The following is a 23,398-nucleotide window of genomic DNA, read 5'->3' as shown; positions in this document are numbered from 1 at the left end:
ACAATTACCCCTGGAAATGCCAGGATTTATTCAATTAAATTATGAACACTGATGAATTCTACAACATCTGGCCACTAGTAATGTGAAGCTTTTAAGCTGTATTAATCTTAGATATTAGCTGTGAACAAGGCAATTTAATAATTCCTGGCAGGCACAAAACATTACTTTATAAGCCAGAATCAGAGACACTCTACTCTGAGATGGCAATAAAGTAATAGTAACCTGAGCCTAACATGAAAGAACAAGCTTTTACCAAACTTTCTCCAGACTAACAGCAAATAAACAAACAACTAACGAGCAAGACAATAACTCAGTGTGGCATTTTATATAGCATGGCATTATCAGAGTGCAAGCATTTCTGCCCGCTTACTCACATCAAGGATGAAAGTTCATTTCTGGCAGTTTCTGGACAAAAAATACAAAGATAAATAAAAATGATTATTCCATTGCAGGAAGAATGTGCCTTAGTGCATGAATAGAGATTTGTTATTTTGGTATTTGGAGGGGCAGGTTATGCTATGTATTGAGGATTAATTTGGTGTATTTTTAATATCACAGCTTTAAGGCTCACAGTGATCTCAGTTATGGCCTTGTGTTAAATTTGAACTCACTCACATCTGTCCTTGTCCTGTCTGACTTACTAATTTCCATCTCCGCCCATTTTTCACCTTGCCAGTCCCATCACAGCTGTGAAAGAGATTGGATGAGTGTACATAGTAGGGAGCACGTCCATCAGCTTATCTGGTAAAGTTACTTTGACAGTGATCCTGTAATGAGATGAAAGATTTGTAAGGAGCTTCATACATTTAGATGATTCAAAGGGACATTTCTCGCAACAACTGATGCTGCTAACAATTTCCTGCCCTGTTACAGGGAGGACCGATGATTAATTCATGCCTCTGCCGTCTTAATGAGGTTGTACCCGTTGGTGGGTGGGAGGGGGAGCGCACACTCCGCAGCGCTTTGATATCCTACATTCAAGGCTGTGTCACCCATTAATGACTTCTTTGAGCTGTGAAACGAGCATCATTATCTCTTTCCAAAAAGGGTAGGATGAGAGATTTCAGCTCAGCTTGTATAAAGACAGGGAAGAATCAGTCAGTGTCTGTGTGTGTGTGTGTGTGTGTGTGTGTGTGTGTGTGTGTGTGTGTGTGTGTGTGGGGGGGGGGGGGGGGGGGGGGTGACAGTTGAGCAGTGCCTTGCCATCTGATGGAAGGATGGAAGAAACTGTTTTTTTGTTTTCAACAATTAAACCTAAACAGCAATTAATGCTGGTAAAACACATTTCAGTAGATGAAACTAAATAGGTATCAACAGTAAAACCTGAAAGTATTGTCTCTTGATTTTTTTCATTTTTTAAGTGGGTTCAAGGGCTGCTCCACTGATGTTCTTGCAAGAGACGACTAAAAGCTGAATGGTCAAAACTGATGCAGCAGAGGTTGAGATATCCCGACTTAGTTAAATTCCTTGTATGTGAAAACATACTTGGCAATAAAACTGATTCTGATTCTGATTCTGATTCTGATTCTGATTCTGATTCTGATTCTGATTTGCATAACACCAAATCAAAACATACATTATCTGTTTACAGGGTAAGTACAATAAACAGAAACCCAACAGTGTTCACAATAAGGAAGCACTTGAAGACAGCGGAGAGGAAAAACTCCCTTTCAACAGGAAGAAAACAACAGAACCAGACTCAGGGTGGACGGCCGACTGGCTCGAACGGTTGAGTTGAGTGTTGTAGCGGCGGATCTGGATCAGAGATTCAGAGAGAGATTCCTGCAGAATGAGGAGAGAGAGAGAGAGAGAGAGGGGTGAAGCACAAACTACAGGAGAGAGAAAGTACTGTGCCAAGTTAATGGCATGCAGTGGTATGATATAAATGCATGGGGAGAGAGAAAGCGAGAGAGAGATGGAGAGCCTATAGTAGCATAACAAAGGGATGGTTCAGCACTAACCTGAGCCAACCCTAACCATAATCTTTACCAAAGAGGAAAGTTTAAAGCTTAATCTTAAATGTAGAGAGGGTGTCCGCCTCCTGAATTCAACTGGGAGCTGGTTCCACAGGAGAGGAGTCTGGGAGTTAAGGGCTCTACGTCTCAGAAAAGCCAGACCAGTATTGACTCTGCTCTTATCTCCTTCTTTGTCTGAGGCCTTTTCAGCCGAAGCTTTTGGTTTCCTTCAGTGGAGGAAATTCTGGAAGTTTGCTTCACCTGAACACTGTGTACTGCAATCAGTCTTCTCGCTTTGTTTATAAACCTAGGGAGGGCCAACAGTTTTTTTAAGGGGGGGACCATGGAGGGACCAAAACAAAGAACTGAGAAGCAGGGATTACAACACACAAACTTGAATTCTTCTTAAAATTACTGCTGGGTGTTGTTGGAAATGTTTTGATACGGTGCAGATACAATAGCAGAGTTTGGGAACTGATACTAAAACATTAGTTTTTTTCACTTTCAGAAATGTAAATGTATTAAATATAATGATATAAATATAAAAAAAAAATACAATGGCATAGTGTTTGTAAAGCTTCTTGACACTGAATGATTTTTCCAAGGACTTGCCCGACCCTGTAGTTTTCCATAGATTTCATCACCAAAGGATGTCTTGTTCTTTCTTCCTTTCTTTTACATCCAACCCATGTGTGCGCTTCAACCACTTTCCTGCACTCAACTCCTAGTCATCAAAATATTGTATTAAATTTTTTTTTCTTTTTTTTTTTTTACTTTTAAGAGGCTTTTCATGCCTCTACATCTATTCTGTCACTTCACCGCTGCGGCAGTGAGAAGGGTTCAATGGTCACAGCAAAGTAGAGAGAGCTGGACGAGTGAGAGGGTTTAAGTTCACACAGAGAGTGGAGGATTGTATATTTCCTAAGAAAACAGGAGCAGCCATTTGAGTGGAGGTCATGGACATTTCTATGCATGCTGACAGAATAGGTGGAAGCGTTGGAGGAGAAAGGCCTCTTAAAGCTAAATGAACTAAAAGCTCTTGGTTTGAATGCTCTTCAGCATATACTCTGCCAAATGTACTCTACCTCGAATAAAGCACTCGGGTCAGAAAGGATGTTTTTTGAAGCTTTTAGGCTAACTCTGATTCCCACTTAAAACCAACTTTAGTTCCCATTTCTAAGCGGGATGAGGCCTTTTCTCTGCGTCCGTTTCAGTGTTAATCTAGCATGTTTCAGTCTACACATGAGATTGAGATATTTGTGAATAAATGGATTTGTCTGAGGATTGCTTTGCTATCAACTAGAAATCCCCATGTGCAGAATATTTTTCGAAAATCACAGTTTATCGTGTGCATTTCTTTTATTTTACTTTTCAGTTGCATTCTGACTGTTTGATGCCTTCAACAAAGAGCTCTCAGTACAGTATTATAACATTTAAAATGGATTGCTCAAAATCTAGCTAGTGAGAATTAAACTTGGATGAACTGTATGGTGGCTCACAGACACGCACAGAATTTAAGGTGTAATGCTTTTCAAATCCACATGGTGGCGGCTTGGACGTGCACAATGGTTCCCTACTTTTCAACTTTGCCTTCACATCAAGCGGTTTAAAATGTTAAGGCTTTAAAAACAAGATCTTAGTTTTACTTGTTCAGTTAATTCATGATTGATCATATATACCAGTCTAGACTGACATACAGTGTGTATAAATGTATATGTATGTGTGTGTCTGTGTGTGTGTATATATATATATATATATATATAAATATATATTTAAAAAAAAAATATATATATATATAAATATAAATATATATATATATATATATATATATATATATATATACACACACACACACACATAGTTTTATATAGTTTTATATATGTTTGTATGTATTTTTTGTATGTATGTATTTTTTCCCAAAACAAACAATGGGAATGTTAATTCTTAACCTTGGGGATAGTAGATTGATGAAATAATTTCAATTCAAGAACAATTTACTACTCCAGAGCTTTCAAACACAAATTATGGTCTTCATTAATGGACTGTGGTTGAAAGCTCCAAAAGAAGGCGTAGCACTTAGATCTTGAGTTCAGATACAGTACTGGGCAAAAGTTTTAAGCATTTTAGATGTTTACACTCTCATCCATCATGCAAAACCACCAGAGAGGGATCTGATGGGTCCCAAATCCATTCTGCAGCAGGAGAATGACACCAAACATACAACCTGAGTAATAATGAGCTCTCTTCAATGACAAGAACAGCAAATAGTCCTGCAACAGATTGTAAATCCCCACAGAGCCCTGATCTCAACATCATGGAGTCATGGGATTACTTGAAAAGACAGAAGACACTCAACCTGAATCCACAGAAAAACTGAGTGCAAGTGTACCCAGGAGAACCGGTATGGTTCTAAAGGAATATGGTGGTCAGAAAATTGATTGATTTGGATTATTGTTTTTTCTATTTGCCAAAGTTTTAAAGTTAATAGATAAAAGTATTAGTATTCATTTCATTATTTTTGAAAGCATCTTCACTTTACTTGTAGTGTGCTGTTGACTTAATTTAATCGTGTTTCAACTAATCTATTACTTCTGTGCATTTTCAAATAAATAATTTATTGAAATGTTGGATTTTTATTAAGTCTTGAGTAAATCTTAGCCCATAACAATGCAGCTTCTAAAAATGTTCAGCAATCTGAAAAGATGTTTTGTGCCTGTACGCTGTTCAAGTTAACAGTAGGTGGCGACATGGAAGTTCAGTCCTACCAACATTAACCGTAGAAGAAGTTTACTGCTAGGTTAGCTAGCAAGCTAGCAGCTGCAAATTTCACGTTTAGACAGACGTAAGCATCAAAATGCTTCTACAAACAGTCAGACCGTGGTTGCTTCGTTGCCGGAGTTTACCTTCGGCTTGCACAAGACCTTACTACGCAGATAAAGTCGCTCGACTCGGCTCTCAGCCGGATAAACAGTCTTCTGAATATCAGGTAGGTTAGCCTGCAGCTAATGTCAGTTAGCCAAACTGCAACGTTACAAATGTACTCGGTGCTAATGTCAACGTTAAGTGTTCAATTGTAGCTGCTCAACTAGGTGAGGTGTTGATTTCACACTCTCCTGACAGGTAAGTATCATATCACGTTAAGGTCAGTTAATGTCGACAAGCATTAAGGCTACAGTTTACTTTGTCCCTCAACCTCTCTGGAGCTAATTCTCGCCAGTCAAGTGGCTACAAGAGGTCAAACCCGAGCTTTCACTGGGCTCTGTCAAGGTCCTGACAACATCTCGCAGTGTGGTCCGCTGTGTTTCTGCTGTTCACGGTTCCTCCTGCCAGTACCTCTCAGCAGGGGGACACAGCCTGTGCTCCACATGAGATTTTTCATAACTGCGGCTACACTGCACTGAAGGCCACAAGTTTCATTTGGGCTTGACCCAATGAATTAATGCTGTTTTCCAGAGGACTTTTACTGCCCTCTCTCATAAGCTCAATAAACAATGGCTAAATGTCATTTGAACTTAACAACATTTTCTCACCATCCAGACAGGGTGAAACCATTTGTTCGCACAGTCTAGAAAGCAATTCATTGTTTTTTTTTTCTTCTTTTTTTATGTAAATGGAGAATGTATATATGGAGAATACATTCATTCATTAAGACAGAGGGAATATCTATTTGTTAAAACAGTTCATTAACATTTTAAGACTATTTTATCTCTTTGCTGCAAGGGTTGTATTTCCTTCTTTTCACTTAAAACTAGAAGGGCATTGAGGGAGCATAAACCCAAGCCAAGGCCAGTGTCAAACAACAAACACCAAACTTAAGAGAAAAATATTCAAATTCATGGTAAATTATCTGGATCTGCCCCAAAATCTAGTTCAGTGCTAATTGGTTCAGAACAAGGTGAGTATGAGTAATCCTTCTGATAGATTAAAAAAAAGTGAAATTCATAGGGGCAAAATCTTCCATAAACAACGCCTGTTGTTTAACTGTAACTTCAGATGATAACGACTAGTTCAGTGAGATTTATTTTATTTTTATTTGTATTTATTTACTTGGAGGTTTTAATACATAAGAGTCTTAGAATTAAATCATAATTTAATCATTTGAATCATAATTAATGTAACTATGGTACATTGTGTCCTCATTCGTTCACCAGCAACCAGTTCATCCTCATTGATGCAACACCAAAAGATATCCCTGGATGGCACTACAGACACATTTTCTGTGTTTGCACCTTGGAGACAGACTTGTTTAAAATTACACCAGCATAAACAACACGTCTATTATGTGATTGTGTCTCTCATTAAGTCAATGTTATTGCAGCCTTTTTCACGACCTTTTCCTCTTTACAAATGCAATTAGATGACAGTGAGTGTTGAGAGGTTAGTAAGCTCCTCTGTTGCTGAATGATCAAACAGCTGACCTTAACACTTCAGTTAGTTCTATAATCATAACCTTTCCTATTTTCCAATGTGAAACAGTCTCAGATGAGGTTTGGGTGTTGATGCTAGCTAACAGGGGTGTTTTCAGTGAAAGGCACTGGTCTTATATATTATTTTCTTTATCATTGTAGTTAATGAGTAAGTGGTTGCCTTATTTGTATTTGAGGGAACTGATTATGTGGTAGGTTACTGGTGTTTTGATTAGATTGTGAATTAATGATATGCTTCTTTCATAACACATAAATACATAAGTGTTTTGGAAATCTCCCTCTGTTTTATTTATTGATTTATTGATGTCATCAGTAGAAGTCCTATATAATGACAAACAGAACAAATATCTATGTATTGGTCTTGTTTTTCAGGAGAATTATGAGCGAATGCAGGTTCTTGTTGATGAACTAAAAAGCCGGACAGAGAAGATTAAATTGGGTAGGTGTGAGCACATGATGGAGTATACACGACACCAACTTAAATTTATCATGTTGTGTTTTAATTCCAACTACACAAATTAGTGTCAGAGTTCAGGCAATGTGGTTAATGAAATTGTTGAAAAACCACATTTACTTAATCTTATCTGTTCTAGTAAAGCTGCTTGGTGTTCAGCAGTAGATATTATGCTCTTATACTGTGTGAACATTTTTGTTGACTGTGGATATTTTATTGCTGTTAATGCATATAACTGTGAGTACATTACAGTATATAAGAGTGTAAAGTAGTGCATACATACTTAATGTTAAACTTAATGTAATTGTGTAGGGTATAGGTTTGTTGTTTGGGTAAGGAACACATGCTAATCAGTTGAAAATCAACACCGGACTATTCAAAGTTTTGCCAAATTGTTATTTATTTTTATTGATTCAGGTGGGGGAGAAAAAGCCAGAAGACTTCATACTTCTCGTGGGAAGCTCCTGCCCAGAGAGCGTATAGACAGACTCCTGGATCCAGGGTAGTACATCTACTTCTATCTTTAGTTTTGACAGATTCAAAATTCATGGTTGAGTCATACCTAGAAACCAGATACATCCAATTTGTAGTGCTCTGGTTTGATATCATTACACAAACCATAGTGCAGGTAGTACAAATGTCTGATGCTGTGCACACTTGCCTGTAGACTGAGAACAGGTAAAGGAGGATCGCATTGCTGTCATATTACTGTTTACTGTAGACCTCAAAAATAATCCATCATCACTACAGTTATCAAACTTTCATGCTTAAGCACATCTAGAGTAAAGGTGTTATTTTAAATTGCATGCCTGTATATTTCTCCTCTGCATTTTAAAATGAACTGAATTACATGAGTTTTTTCTTGCAGGACCCCTTTTTTGGAATTCTCCCAGTTTGCAGCACATGAGTTGTATGGAAAAGAGGAAGTCCCAGCAGGCGGTATAATTACAGGGATTGGGAGGGTTTCAGGGTAAGCACTCTGTAAATCCTTTTTTTTACCTGTTATTACCTGTTAATCTACGTGAACTGTAATTTTACACAAAATATTGTGAGGGTGTTTAAATGAATGAAAAAAGTAACGCCTGCACACTTACCCCAAGCACTGTGAAAGTATTGTAAAAGTCAATGTTTTAATCTCAGTTGGATCTTTGTCTTTTGATCTGACAAAGATCAAACTTTGATGAAAACTTTATCTTTTTTAAGTAGGTGTTACTTTTATGTTACCTGTTAATCTACCACAGTGTGAGATTTTAATCTTGATTTGATTAGAACAAATATTTCTGCTAAAACAGACTACAAAATAAAACTACAATATAAGCTGCTCTCTCTGCCTCTAAATCCATAAAAAAGAGCCTGAACTGGCTGCAAAATACTAAAATTTATGATAATCGGGTGTTATTTAATCTTTGTAACCTGTAATTGGCTTTTTGTATAATTTCCAGTGAATTTTCCACTTCAGTACTCAAGGTGCACCAGTCAAATTTAAGCGTGTTTTATTTTTCCTAGGGTGGAATGTGTTGTTGTTGCAAATGATGCCACAGTCAAAGGAGGAACATACTATCCAATTACAGTGAAGAAGCACCTTCGTGCGCAAGAAATAGCCCAACAGAACCACCTGCCATGCATTTACTTAGGTGAGTATTTCTACATTTGCAAGGGTTTGGTAAAACAACGAACAGTTCTTCACCACCACAATTAAATGTGTAAATAAAAAAGTCATGCTGGCGCTAAAGATACATACTGTATACACATATATAATAGTTATTTTTGTTAGTGTGTAGACTTGGAAAATTCCAGAAGCCCCTGGTTGTATGTTGCAGGCTGAAGTTCATATAAGGGAAGATAAAGTGTCTATAATATAGCCAGGGGCCAAATGTTAATATTAATCAGTGAGTTGTCTAAATACCCTGACGCTCTTGTCTACTTCAGTGGACTCTGGAGGAGCCAATCTGCCGAGACAGGCTGATGTCTTTCCGGATAGGGATCATTTTGGACGCATCTTCTACAACCAGGCCAGGCTGTCTTCAGAGGGAATAGCACAGGTGATGCTTATGTTCTCATTGCATTTCATGTGTTGATCACATAACACACTTACAGCAGCATGATGGGAATTTAAACTCCTTGGCTTCATAAATCGCTTGTCTCCTCTTGGTTTTTTCCACTCCAGCCTGTTGTTGTTATCTTGGGTAGTATATTTGTTCTATTTTAAAAATCTTGCTTTGGTTCACACACCAGTTCTTTGGAACGGAAAGCATCATCTAGAAAAATTATAGAGAGCAGAGATGGTAAATTTAAATGCACTCCACTGTTGTAGGTTATTCATCTTTCATTGTCTGTGGGCAACTAAAATCCATCTTGCTGATGACTACAGAGGAAGAGACATTCTTGTGTTCGGAAGCAAAACAAAAACAAGGCTGTCGGGGTGAGAGCGGATGAATGCACTTGGTGCTAGAGAGAAGTCAGCCCTCACATCTCTCCAGTCAACCCAGGAGTTATAAACACAGCAGAGTATACTCGCACAACTTTACCAAACAGAATGCCCATTAATTTATGATAATACTATCTCTCCAGGTGATTAACATTTTTTTGCTGTTCAAGGATTTTCATTCTGTGGCATCTGTTCTTTTTTCTTAAGTTTTTTTCCAGCCAGACATATTTAGAGTTACTGCCAGGTTTACCACTATTTTGGCTATTGCCCATAACATTCTTAGTAATGGGATTGCCAATTCAAATCTTCACTGAAAGGGGCTCATAAGAAAAGAGATCCTTCTGGTTTAGTCAAATGTAAAGCTGCAAACTCCTGAAGCTAAGTTGTCCTTAGAGTAAACGGATTTCATAATCGTTGTTGCACTGGTATTGCACTAATCTGGTATCAGAGCTTTCATTGTCTTGCCAGTGCGGTATGTCCATTTTTAATGTTGTATATGTTTTTATTTTATTCCATTATTTTGTTCTTTCAGGTAGCTGTTGTGATGGGCTCCTGCACTGCTGGAGGAGCATATGTCCCAGCAATGGCAGATGAAAGCATCATTGTGCGGAAGCAAGGAACCATCTTCCTTGGAGGACCTCCACTGGTTAGCTCATTTTTCAATAATAATTAGTTAGGTAAGGATAAGGTGAAGTTTAGAGAGTCATTTTGAGAGATAGGTGGTTCATATACCAGGCTACCAGGCTGCCAGGCTTTACTGCAGGGATATGTTGTTGTTTCAGCTTTGTTGAAAATCTCTGTGCCTCGGTCTTGACAGGTCAAAGCTGCCACCGGAGAAGAGGTTTCTGCAGAGGACCTTGGTGGTGCTGATCTTCACTGCAAGTATGAAATGAACAGCATCTTACATGACATGACATGTGTGGGATTGTGAGACCACATTTCTGTTTTTAAGAAAGTGACTGCGACTCCACCACTTAAATCAAGGCCCTTTATTGTCTTTTTTCTTATTTTACAAATATTTTCCGTTGCTGCTAATTACAAACTACATTGACACAGAGTGTAGGTTGCATTTTATAAAGTCACTAGTGAGGGTTGCTTCAGGCATTAGAATGTGTGCATCGCCACTTCATTTCTTTTGCATTGGTGATTAATTTTAAATAATGATGTATGTGTTGTAATAATTTCACAGTGATTGATTTGTTGCTTGTTTTACAGAAAATCTGGTGTGACGGACCACTATGCTTTAGACGATAATCACGCGCTTCATTTGGCAAGAAAGGTAGTGCGAAGCCTCAACTACAGGAAAAATATTGAGGTCAGTCTGGTAATTATAATCATTAACAGTCGCATTTTATGATTCATTACTTATCATCTTTGTACTTTCTGTTGACATTGAGCCTGTTTTTATATTTTTCAGGTCACCACAGAACCGACTGAAGCCCCTCTCTACCCTGTAGATGAACTCTATGGCATTGTTGGCGATAACCTGAAACGCAACTTTGATGTCAGAGAGGTATGTGTCCACTTTCCTACATTTCTTTAGAAGAAGAAAGGCTGTAGGCTGTACTTTGAGAAGACACTTTTTTTTCTCAAACAGACTGGGTATAAACATGGGACATGACTGGACCATGTATGTATGCTAACCGGGGACTTAGGCTGCACCTCTTGTTATGGGCAGCCTGCAGAGACACTCTGGTTTCCCAGCTGCTCGGGAACTGCAGGGAAGCACAGCCTCGCCTTGCCTCCATTATCGGCAAATAAAGTACTTTCCTTACATGTATAATTGTTACTAAAGGAGGCTGAGGAATAATCAGACATAAGACACACCGAGCAGAGAGAGCAGGAGAGAAGGAGGGAGAGAGAGAAGTCATTAGTAACAGCTAAAGAAACAAGCAGATTTGAATAACATGTGAACAAAAGAAACACCAGCAACTGGAAATGAGACAATGCACTTCCTGCAGCACAGCAATAAAAGCTCTGTTTCTGTCCACTGAAACGCTACAGGGCTTTAAATCTGTAATGATTACTGAAAGCATTGAGTATGTATTAACACATAATACAGTAACTTTAACAGAGCAAATGGGAGCGACTGAAAACGAGGCTTTGTATCAAACTGCAGCAAGAACAGTTCTACATATCAAGGGAGGTTACACATAACCGGCCTCTAACAAAAGTTAGGTTCTGGAGTTTGAAGTCAATAAAGGCTAAACTATTGTGGATCCCAGACGGAGGCTGTGTGAGGGACAAAATAAGAAAGATAGTCTGTCTCGGGGTGCCCCGGGGGGCACGGGTTTGAGTCAGACCTGTGGCCCTTTGCTGCGTGTCATCTCCTCTCTCTCTCTCCCCAACTATGACTTTAATAAAGGCAAAAGCCTCAAAAAATAACCTCAAAAAAAGAAAGATAATCTGTCTCTCCTAACTTTCTCTCTGATCGATAATTTTTTAAGTAAATACGGCTGAAATCACAGCTCACGTGTTTGGTGATTTTATCAGACGACTTCACAGTTATAAAATAAGGATTTGACCATAGGCATACCAGCCATATACTAGGTCTTGACCTAGAGTTGTTTATGTTTTGTTGGATAGTCACTTTTTAAATGGTGAAACACTTGATAAGCTATTTAACAGTTTAAAATCATTCCTCAGCGTCCCTCAGGCGGTTACTTATATATGACTTTTCTATTTTCTGTTTAACAGAACATTACCATTAATTGAAGTGAGTTCTTAAGAGTTTTTATAGTATCACCATCAGAAACAAGGATTTATAGAACGTATACACAGCATTTTATACGTAAGATTTATGAATGATACAAACAGAAAATATTTAGCTGCGAGATCCTTCTATCAACAGCTGAGTCAATAATGGACGACTGGCATCAGTCACTTAGTTTTGTACTCAATTGGTTTAAAGCCTGTGTCTTTGATTCCTGATGCAGTCCCAGGAGCAAGAATTACTGCTGACTCGAGAGTGGTCAGAGTGTTTGTAGTGTAGTGTAACGGTATTGGCAGTCCATTTAGGATGCAAGGTCAACTGACTGAATTTTTCTATTGTAGTAGCCCTTTCAGCACGGGCTGGCCTTAAATCACTGAAGTGAAATCACTTCAGTAAAACTGTTAAAAAAGTTAAATCTTAGGATTTGTTGGGAATAAAAAAAAATATTGAATGTTGTCAGAACATTCTTTAACATTCTTGTTACAAAATGAAATTTTGTTATCTCTGTTACCATTCCACTTGTTTGACATGACATTACTGGCTTTTCTGACTTGAGCGTTTGTATTTGATTGCAGGTCATTGCCAGAATTGTAGATGGCAGCAAATTTGACGAGTTCAAGGCTTTCTATGGAGACACACTTGTTACAGGTATGTGAAATAGCATTTTTTTTCCATTTCTTCAACACGGAAGTGTATTTTTTGGCCTCTGGAATCTACAAATATCACCATTTGATTTCCAATATGTGCCTCTCCAGGATTTTCAAGAATATTTGGTTACCCTGTCGGAATCATTGGCAACAACGGAGTCTTGTTTTCAGAATCTGCAAAAAAGGTAAATATCCATTGTATCCAAAGACAACTGAAAAGATATAAGTGAATGTTTTCTAAAGAAGAAATATGAATATCCATGATCTGCTCACAGTATCTCCAGAGTATTAGTGTGTTATCTCACAATCAACAAAAAAAGTTCACTTTGTCCAGCAGCGACTGTGTGATTTTGTGAACACAGATGAGCTGTGCATTAGGGCAACACCTGTAAAGTGTAAAAAGTGTCATGGTTATGTTGGATTTTCAAAACAGTCAAGATTTCCTGGCTATGTCTCTGAGAGAGACTTGCTGCTTACAATACTGAATACCAATATTTCTCTCTTGAGGGAGCTTTAGCGTTTGTAGATGCTTTGTCCTGACCCTTCGCTGTCAAGGCGCAGAGTTTCTCTCATACAATAAGCTCTCAAATTGCACTTGTCTGGGGCATCTCATGAGTACACTGATGAATGGCATTGTAATAACATAGCATTAAGAGACCGTGGACAAGGGACAATCATAATTTTCATTTTATATAATTCACTTCATTTGCAAGACCAATCTGCCGTGAACAGAGCTGCACTTTACACAGCCTCAGGAAAGATGAGGAGCTAAATTTGTGATTATAGACTAATAAGTTTTTCAAACACATTTTGAATTAGATTACAAGCTTGGCCTGAAAAAAAGAGGTTTCTTTGATTCATTTTTTTCTGAGGTCTCAATGTGACAGTATGAACATCGGTTATCTCATCATTGTAATTACTGTCGAAAGAGACTGACGCAGTGCTTCAGACAGACACAGATGTGGAACAGACATGCTGAGAGAGTATGTTGAAGAAAAATCAATACAGCACCTGCATTTCGAGATGCGTTTTTGTGACGTGCTGTCATCGCTGAAGACATGCGTGGGCTTCTATTTTGCTAACTGCTGTTAAAAGATTGTCCCAAGGTATCTGTGTTTGTGAAAGGAGGAGGTAACACAGACGATATTAAATTTCTGTTGTTGCGCACACACGTTGGGGAGCAAACTGATGGATCATTTTTCACCAAGTGACAGTTTCTAATAGGCAGCTATCTTTCACATTGTCTCCAACCTCTATTTACACTTTGCAATGCAAGGCAGGCTGCTTCACTGAGAGAAAACCGGTGGAAGTAAAAGCCAAAATGAAGAAAACACCTGAGTAATTCAGTAATACAAAGTATATGGAAATGAGGTGTCTCCACACAGTGCACAGTCTTTTGTGCTTGTTTGCCTGCGCAATAGCTCCTGGCAGCCCTGTGCTGTGCTGTGTGTGTTTCCTTGGCAAGACTGAAGGCTATTCAGCACCTTCATTTCAAAGTAAAATCTTGCAAATACAAAAGCCAGTGTGAAGCCAGATGACCTCCCTCCCTCTCAAGCTGATAAGTTTCTTTCCTGATTGTGGTCCTGTCTCAGATGAAGATGGTGATTAAGGTGAGGCAAACTGATTGAGGGACACACACTTGAAGAATTGTTTATGAACACAAAGAAGTTGTCAGTTTGGTCACCAGATTTGAGCAAATTGATCACTTGGGGAAATTAAGGGTATCACAAAACGTTTTTGTACCCAGCTATTTGTGAAATCACAATCTTAACAAAAAATCCAGGCAGTGTAATTGGCTGTGCATATGGCTTTACACCTCTAGTATCTCGTGCAGTTCAGTGTGTATTCTTATGTTAACTTTATTCTCTACTACATATTTACACGGCTGTTTCTTTCATCAGTTCATTTAAAGTTTATATTCTTGTTATTTATTGTGATACAAGGAAAAATAAATCATTACTATCCTATCATTTAATTTTTAGATGGCTATAGTACATGTCTGTGTTTTTTTAGCTTCATTGAATATTACTTTTCTTTTCAGGGGACGCATTTCATCGAGTTATGTTGCCAACGAAACATTCCCCTTATTTTTCTACAAAACATAACAGGTTAGTGGGAACTCTTCATGTCTGAGGTTTTGTTCTGCTGTGGTGTTTTTATTTTCTCAATTGTTTTATGTGTTACATTTCTTGCTGCACCACAGTCCAGAATGTTTATTAACTTTTATTTATTCAGGTGAATCCCCTTGATAGAAATCTCATTTCAAGAGAGACCTTGAATGTACATAAAAAAAACTATTCAGGAAAAGCTTGTCCAAAAATAATTTACAATATGATTTAAATGACAGAAAATGAAATCACAAAACTGCAGTAAAAATTACACAATAGGAACATTTTAAACATAAAATGTCAAGATTATAAAACACCATTTCACCATTTATGCCATTTAGATGGTGTGTAAAAAATCCTCATCAGTTAAAACAACTACGATCTGTATCGACAAGGTTTAAAATCCTGTTTCTAAAATGTGGATAACTTACAAAACTATCATTTTTTAAATGCTCTTTAGTGTGTCCATGTGTCTGGAGCACTAAATCTAAATGCAGTCTTCCCAATGTAAAACAACAACAAGGATGTTAATGATTATCAAAGGAATTAAATAACAGTGAGAAAGACTGTGTCAGTATTTAGGCTTTTAATGGGATTTGAGGCACCTAATGAACCCAGTATTTAATCTAAGCCTTTAATTGCATAATTTACCATTTATATCATCAGACCATATGACATGATGTACAAATCTTTCTCAACAATCTCTCAGTTTTACTCATTAATTATTTATTTTTAACTCGCTCAGACTTTCTCCCTTGAGAAAACACACACACACACACATACACACACTCAAAGTCAACCAAGTATTTATTTGCAATCTCTGTCTCCATCTCAGGCTTCATGGTGGGTAGAGAGTATGAAGCAGGAGGAATTGCAAAAGATGGAGCCAAGATGGTAACTGCAGTCGCCTGTGCCAATGTACCCAAGATTACTGTTATCATCGGGGGCTCCTACGGTGCAGGAAACTACGGCATGTGCGGCAGAGCCTACAGGTATGAAAAGGTTAATGAGTGTTCTGTGGCAGCACAGGTAACATCAAAAAAAAAGAAGAAAATGGAGGCCTGGCGATGAACTGTTGCCCAGAAACGCTTGTTAGCTGTGTCTGAATTGTTTGTGCATAATTGAAGTGTGAAAAAAGATGCACTGTGCTGTTTGAGTACAAAAGAACATCAGATTCCCGTGGATTTTTACATCTAGGTGGAAGTGACCTTTTCTAACAGCAGGAAAAGAGCCTTTCAGATATGAATCATTTCCATAAAAAATATGTTTAATATTGAAAGCATGCATTTCAGTCAGAATAGTCTGACACTGTCTACCACTCCACTCCTTGCTTTAGATAATGTGCTTCTATAGGAGCAATAAGACGTGGGCTCCTTAACTAGGAGAGAGAGAGTCCTCTACTGATGCCCATAGCATTGTCGGACTCAGGATGGACAGTTAGAGACACAGTATTGGTTTTATTTTCAGGCTCCTCAGGCCCAACAGACACTGCCTGAAATTATGTCTCTTGAGGGAGTTCTTCAGATTTTGTGCAGTTCCCTCTGGATCCAGAAAATGGTTCATACAGCTTTTTTTGTCTGCGTTGTGTGCTTACTCATAACTGTCATCATAAAACACATGGCACATAAAAATGACACATTGTATATTGTGTGAATAGTTTGCTAGTTGAAACTGTCATTAAAGCGAAGGATTGAATTATATTAAACCTTGATCATCAGGCTCACTCAGCTCTTGCTCCTTTTATGTTTTCCATTTATTAAAATACATTTAGAAAAGCAGTGGCAGGCACTCACTGGTGAAAATTTTAAATAAGCACAAATTAATTAACATTTTAGAAAATTGGTTGGACCTTTTGAATTACTCTGGATTACTTTCTCAGCCTCTGAGCTAATAAGTCATGTTTTGCTGTAGCTGTAGGTATTAGATCTTCATTACTGCAGATACATTTTTTGTGGTCTTAGTCATTCATCTGTAGTCTGTCTGGCTAATCTGGTTTAGAAAACATAAGCAAATTGACACTTTCTGTCTCCTCTCGCAGCCCACGATTCTTGTACATGTGGCCAAATTCCCGAATCTCTGTTATGGGCGGTGAGCAGGCAGCCACTGTCCTGGCCACCATCACAAAGGATCAGAGGGCGCGTGAAGGGAAGGAGGTAAGGATTCACATTATTCATCCCATCTACACTTCACTGGATAAGGCTTAAATGAGCTTTGGGGGATTTGGTGCCAGGAGCATAAACATTATGAAAGATACTTTCCTTTCAGTAATGGTTTGACATGGCACTTACTACAAGGTTAAAATTATTATGGTGTGAAGTGATGAATAGTGCAGTCATCAAATAGATGTAATTAAACTGTGTCAGGTATGCTTTTATGGGTGTATTAAGAGTGCATTAATAGTGTAGGAATGACGCCTCATATCAGTGCCTTGATAGCAGATGTTTCAATCAATGTTTAAGATGGTTCAACAATATAAAGCATTGCAATGACTCAAAAGGTGTCAAAAACGAACTATGGGTTAATTCTTTTGTACATTTCATTTCATTTCTTGTCTCCGAAGTTGAACTCTGAACAGTGTTTGTACATGTAGCCAGCAGTACCATTCAAAACAAAACTCATGAAGTCCACAAGTCCCATCACTCATTTCCTTCAGCCAGTACACCTTTATCTTCTGTAATGTGATGTATTTAGGGGTGAAACAGGGCATCATCATGAGAGGGATTTAAATCTAATCCTTCTCATTTGTTTGGATCGTTTAAAAGTGGCCGTCATTAAGTGAATGCAACAGTAAAACATGAAGCTGTAGAGGACCTTCCCACCACTCCTAACTCCTTTACCCACGTTGTTGGATCAGGAGGAGGTGGATGAGGGTGAAATGAATAAAATGGACATTAACTTAACTGTTTTGAAGATGTAAACAAGGTTTCTGTCAGAGACACACCTCTGACCCGTGTCATCACTCTGCCGGTTTCTACAGCCCACAACCTAATGCTGAAGTGTGTCTTTACATGATGGGTAGGGTTAGTTTGTCGACCCAAATCACCTTTGATTGGATAAATTAAATGTAACTGCCCTCTGTTTTTTAGATTAGTCATCAAAACTATTGTAACATTTTAAAAGGAAGAAAAAAGGGATTTTGACTTACTAATACTCAAAAATGATCCTTTTGATGTGCAATATATAATGAGAATAATTCACACAAAGATGCAGGATTAGCACTTGGAAGATGTTTTTATTTCACTGCCTGTAATCAAAGTACAGTTTATAGTCAGTTGCCAGTTAATTTGGTCCTTGTAAGGACCAAACTATTACAGTCTGCAGCTGCAATAAATATCTTCATAGGGTTATAATAATCAGTTTGGAGCTGCAACAATTGTTTGATTAATTGATCAGTCAGTCAGTGAAAATATTCATTTCAGTCATTATTCAAGCAAAATTGCCACATGTTTGCTGGTTATAGCTTCTGAGTTGTCAGGATTTTCTTTGTCATATATGACAGAAAGCTTGACATTGGTGGGTTTCGGGCTGCTGGCTGAATGAAGCACTGTGTCAAAACAGGTTACCTTCGGCTGATGGAGATTTCAATGGGCAGTTTTTGCTATTTTCTGTCATGTCTTTATTAGACAAATGATAAATAAATAAAATGATCAGCAGACCAATGGATGATGAAAATAATCTTTAATTGCTGCCTTAAATCTGTTTTTGCTAAATGATTTCAGAGAGGTGTAGATTCAACTTTAGGCTTATTTTAAAAGATGTAGTTTGTGCTGCTGTTGAATTGTATTGCTTTATATTGAGATATGTTTGTAATATTTTGTTCACACCATTTCTATCAATAAGGGCAGACTTGAGGGTTGAAAAAAACACAGCATTCACTCAACATTTTTCATTACACTCAGTATTTTCACAAAGATCGCCTCATTATTTTCAAGCGAAGGAAGCCAGTCTCCATGACAAATAAATTCACCTTCTTCACTTGTACAAGCTTTAAAAACCAGCAACATTGGCACAAGTCCTTATTGCCCTGTGTTTAAACGGATATGATTGTAAACCTTTTTCCTTCGTTCAGTTTAGCCCATCAATCCTCTGTCTTTTACTGATTTATTCACAGTTCACAGCAGAGCAAGAGGCTGCCATGAAGGAACCAATAGTGCGGCGGTTTGAAGAGGAAGGCAGCCCGTACTACTCCAGTGCCAGGTAAGCAACAATACATCCTATTTCATCTCTCAAGCAGTGCGTGCTAAAATGAGGCTCTGACAAGCTGTAACTGTGGAGTCAGTTTGTCATCGCAGTTCTCCAAGCTGGTACCTAGAGATAATGTTCTGTCCTCAGGGGATTGATCATTTTGGGCAGGGGTGGAGTACAAACAGGCCACCAGCATTTGTTTCTAATTTATTTTTAAATCATTTCAATACGTCATGTGGTCTTGCTCGTCCAAGAGCCAAGAAACCACAAGAAAGACTCTTCATGCACAAGAGGTGATGCTGTGGTGCGTTTGAAGTGTTATTTCTTCTCCATTAGATGTCCTGTTGTTTTGTTAATATGAGCCATCTTTCCTTTTCATTAAATCCTGTGGGCTATTTTCATGCTGTATGTGAACAGAGCACATATCAGATGACGGTGTTCTTAACAAGCAGTCATGTGATGGAAAATTGTTTGTACATGTTGCAATCCTGAGAGACAATTCAAGCAATAAAATTAGACAGGTTATGTATTCATCTAATGGGGAAAGTGCCTCAATGTGTTAGAAAAAATGCTGCTGCATGTCTTGACCAGAAAAATCTTGCCCGCATCAGCCAAGACACTCTAAATATGAGCCATAAATGTGACTCTATAAATATAAGCCATTAACACATCTGTTTAAGGATAATACCAACAGGAAATGGTGTTTGATGTCTTTTGCAAAAAGGAAGGATGGAAATAATAATTGAATCTATTGACCAGTAATAGAAAAATTGCTTGCTGGCCATTAGAGCTGGAACAATTAGTCAATGATTCTATTACTTGATCAAAACAAAAAAAAGTCAACTATTTTGATAATTGATTCATTATTTCAGTCATTCTATAAGCAGAAATTTGCTGGTACAAGCTTTTCTTTGCCTGTTATGATAATCAATTAAATATTTTGGGGGGGTTGTAGTCTTGGTTGACAAGAACCAGTATTTTGAAGTTGATACTTTCTGAAATTACAAGGAGCTTATTTCACTTTGACCCTTTTGTAGACTAAATGATTAATCCATTAATCGAGAAAATAATCAGATTAATTGATGTTGAAAATAATTGTCAGCTGCAGCCCTGGTGGCCTTCAATAGAAAAAATTGTGAAATCAAGTAAGCAGGTTGTTGCTTTTTGTTGGTTTATAATACAGTAATTTAGAATAGGATTTCGCTATTTCTTACATTAAAAACTGCAAAAATGGAAAAAAAAAATGCTTGCAAGGTTTACATACAATTAAAATCAATGTTATAGCCATTAGTATGATACACAAGGATCAGAATCGTGGTAACTGATGATAGAAAACATTACCTTGATCTTGGATGATGTTGGAAAATAGGATCAGGCTTGGAAAAAAAGCAGATCTGAAAAAGATAGGAAAAAAAAAAAGTTTTTTAAAACCGAGAGATGAATGAGCAAATTACTCAGGGAGAGGAGACTCAAAATCTTGCCACTCAATTGAAGTTACTGATAATAGATCTGCACATGTGTTACGAGAAGCATCATGAATGAATAAAGGGGCTGTAACTCGTCATCTAATAAAGTGATGCACTTGCTTTTTACAGACTGTGGGATGACGGGATTATTGATCCTGCTGATACTCGTCTGGTTTTGGGCCTGAGTCTCAGCGCAGCACTGAATGCACCAACAAAGAAGACACGTTTTGGAGTGTTCAGGATGTAATTTTCATTTGGCCTGTACAGGTGTAATCCTCAGACTTTCCAGAGATGTACTGTAGTTATACTAGTTTTTGTAGTTTTATTTCTCATGTGTCACCAGAGTAACAAGAGTAAAAAACAGAAGAAAACACTACACAAAAGAATAATCACAGGCATGGAATAACATTTCCACTGTCTGGTTTGTGCCTTAACTGTTACTATCCCAGTGTAAATGCAGCTGTAGTTATAAAACTGTTTCCTTTTGGTGGGTTGATTTTTTTTTTATCAAATACTGTAAATTGTGAATTAATAAAAATGTGAAGATGTGAATTTAAATGTGCTTTCTTTTTATTCAGAACCATTACTGCTCTGAGGGTTAATGTTACCTGATAGAGGAGCATCAGAGGGAAAAAAAAAGATCATAAGGGGGCACTGTTCAGCCATAAATATCTCACTTGCTGAGGTCCAGAGGGATGGTACATCCACACTTGACATTTTCCAAGCTAAGTGCTTTTCAGATAACACACAGTGGTGTTCTCATATTGACGGAGCAGCTGTTTTGACGAAAAAATCATAGCAAAGTTAAAGTTTTTGAACATGTCCAAACTCAATGCAGTTATCTGCAATGCGCATTTATCTCACGTCTACAGACACTTGTGGGTTTATTACACCTTTTATGACAGACATCTGTTTTCCTTTCATTTTTATTATTGTGCAAATATTGTTTTATAGCAAACAGGACTAGGCTGTGGTCTTGTAGAGCTGAGATACAGAGGCAGAGTGCTTAACTTTACCAGCTGGCCACCCTTTCTTTCCCTCCCTCTTCCTTTTTCCCTTTTGTCGATTTATCTCTTAAACTGAACAGGTTGCACACAGTTGATATGCTCACATATTGGTACAGGGCATCTGAGTTCACTCTGGCAACACCTGACATTTTTGTCCCTTCACTTTTCTGAGGCCAAGCATTGGGTGCAGCTGTGGATTTGAATGTTTGAATGTCTTCCTATGGAGCCAGCTGGTTAAATGCTTCACTGGAAGCTCTTCATGCTTCTCTGTGTTTGACTGTGTGGTTGGTACACCGAGGCTGTGGAGAGCCTCACCTTAGGGAGAGCAGAAATAACTCTGGCCATGATGTGTGTGTGTGTGTGTGTGTGTGTGTGTGTGTGTGTGTGTGTGTGTGTGTGTGAGTGTGAGTGAGAGACAGAGTGCCACCCACTCACACACACACACACATCCTCCACCTCTTACCACAAATTCTTAAAACTGGTATTCTAGTTATGCCCTCATCTTCTTCCACCAAATGTCACTGTGGGAGGAATTACCAAACAGCATGAACCACTTTTAAAAGCTTAGAGTTTATTGAAATGAGCAAAACCTGCCAGTGACACTGAGACCAAATGATTCATAAAAGCCTTTCAAGTTTTCAAGGTGTGTATGAGACAAAAGAAACAGACCACGGAAAGGTAATGTGTTGATCAGTCATGGGGAAACCAAACTGGTTTATGGTCATACCTACTCTGTAATTCTGCAGTCAAAATTTTCTCGCTGACCACGTCTGCTGTTAATTACACTCATAATTGCTCACTGGGTGGCTTCCAGGTCTGCTTTTACAGAAGGGTTAGGTTGTCCTTTTGTGTGAACAGACTATCTGGCAAGCTTTCCATCTGCTTTTGACTACTCTGGCTTTGAGGTTGTACAACTCTTCACACCTTAGAGGATGTATGCATTAAAAGCTCTTCAGGACAGGTTGCCAGACACGCAGACAGGTACATTAACAGCTACTCTATGTGCAGGCACTGCGTCCAAACTTGAAGAGGCTCACAAGACTTTTCGTGTTAGGAATCCATTGAATGCGGTGCATCTTTCAAGTATCTCTGCATTATAAGTTATGTCTGGAGCTAAAGTAGGATACTACAGGCTGTTTCAGTCAGACACAACGAAGCTGCATTCTAGCAGAGCTGAATGTTGCAGTATTTAACAGCGAGTCCATCCAGACGTGATGGGTTGCTATTCGTGGGTCATGGTATCCAGGGGATCAGGCTTAAAAACTTTGAAGAAGGCCGCAGCGTAAACTTTGGCTGCTGCCAACAGTATGTCAGTTATCAGTGTGTTGCATTTTCTCGCTGCATTGTTTCATGTCCTCATCAAAGTGACAGGAACATTATATACTCTGCACGTCTCACTCAGGGTCGCTTCTCACAACCTGTCTCATTTTTACATTATTCTGTTGACTTTTGGTAAGAGTCTGCACTCCTTCAGTTTACTCAAACAACAAAATAAAAACTTTTGGTCTTGAGTAGGATTCTCTTCTTAGTGAGTCCCTGGGAGGAGGGTAAGTGGAAGAAGATTTCCCTTCTTTATAGATCAATAAAGATTCAAAGTTGTCCAATTACTCTGCAAAGATCAAAGAACAGCCCAGTCATGTGGTTTTTGTGAGGCTCATTGTGACTGTTAAGTGCCTATAAATTCATTCAAATACAGAAATTAGGTTACAGATTAGGTGACTTAACTATAAACTAATTTGCCTGAAAAATAAGTGTGTTGGGTTCTTTTAAGGTCAGCAACAAATTGTTAGGATGTGAAATGTGGCATGATTTAACCTCTTAGCCATATGTCATTAATTCAGTGCCAACAGTTCAGTTTAATGGTTAATTTCTGTCAGATAAATCGTACCCAACCTGATCCAGGAGCTCGTTCTCTCTTTGACAGATCTGCTTGGACAGTTGTGACTCATGTTGGAGTCACCCCACAGCCTAAAAATAATCATGACTGAGAATTTGACTCAGTCTTAAT

General features: G+C 38.3%; 1 protein-coding gene across 1 annotated transcript; it reads left to right on the top strand.

Annotated features, from left to right (window-relative positions):
- The first annotated feature begins 4,711 nt into the window (after positions 1-4,711).
- On the top strand, positions 4,712-20,935 carry mccc2 (methylcrotonyl-CoA carboxylase subunit 2). The gene is made up of 17 exons (XM_071483438.1): positions 4,712-4,941; positions 6,755-6,821; positions 7,254-7,338; positions 7,705-7,806; positions 8,343-8,470; positions 8,766-8,878; positions 9,797-9,910; positions 10,082-10,146; positions 10,480-10,579; positions 10,682-10,777; positions 12,553-12,625; positions 12,733-12,809; positions 14,666-14,732; positions 15,568-15,724; positions 16,771-16,885; positions 18,844-18,929; positions 20,513-20,935. Exons 1-17 carry the CDS (start codon positions 4,810-4,812, stop codon positions 20,628-20,630), a joined length of 1,695 nt encoding a protein of 564 aa, XP_071339539.1. The 5' UTR covers positions 4,712-4,809; the 3' UTR covers positions 20,631-20,935.
- The last annotated feature ends 2,463 nt before the right edge of the window (positions 20,936-23,398 follow it).

This window comes from Trachinotus anak, unplaced genomic scaffold, assembly GCF_046630095.1.
Source record: "Trachinotus anak isolate AG129_WGS33_773 ecotype Australia unplaced genomic scaffold, CSIRO_AGI_Tana_v1 ptg000008l, whole genome shotgun sequence".
Classification (NCBI taxonomy): domain Eukaryota; kingdom Metazoa; phylum Chordata; class Actinopteri; order Carangiformes; family Carangidae; genus Trachinotus; species Trachinotus anak.
The sequence above is the reverse complement of the archived record's forward strand: the minus strand, read 5'-3'. Positions and strand labels throughout refer to the sequence as shown.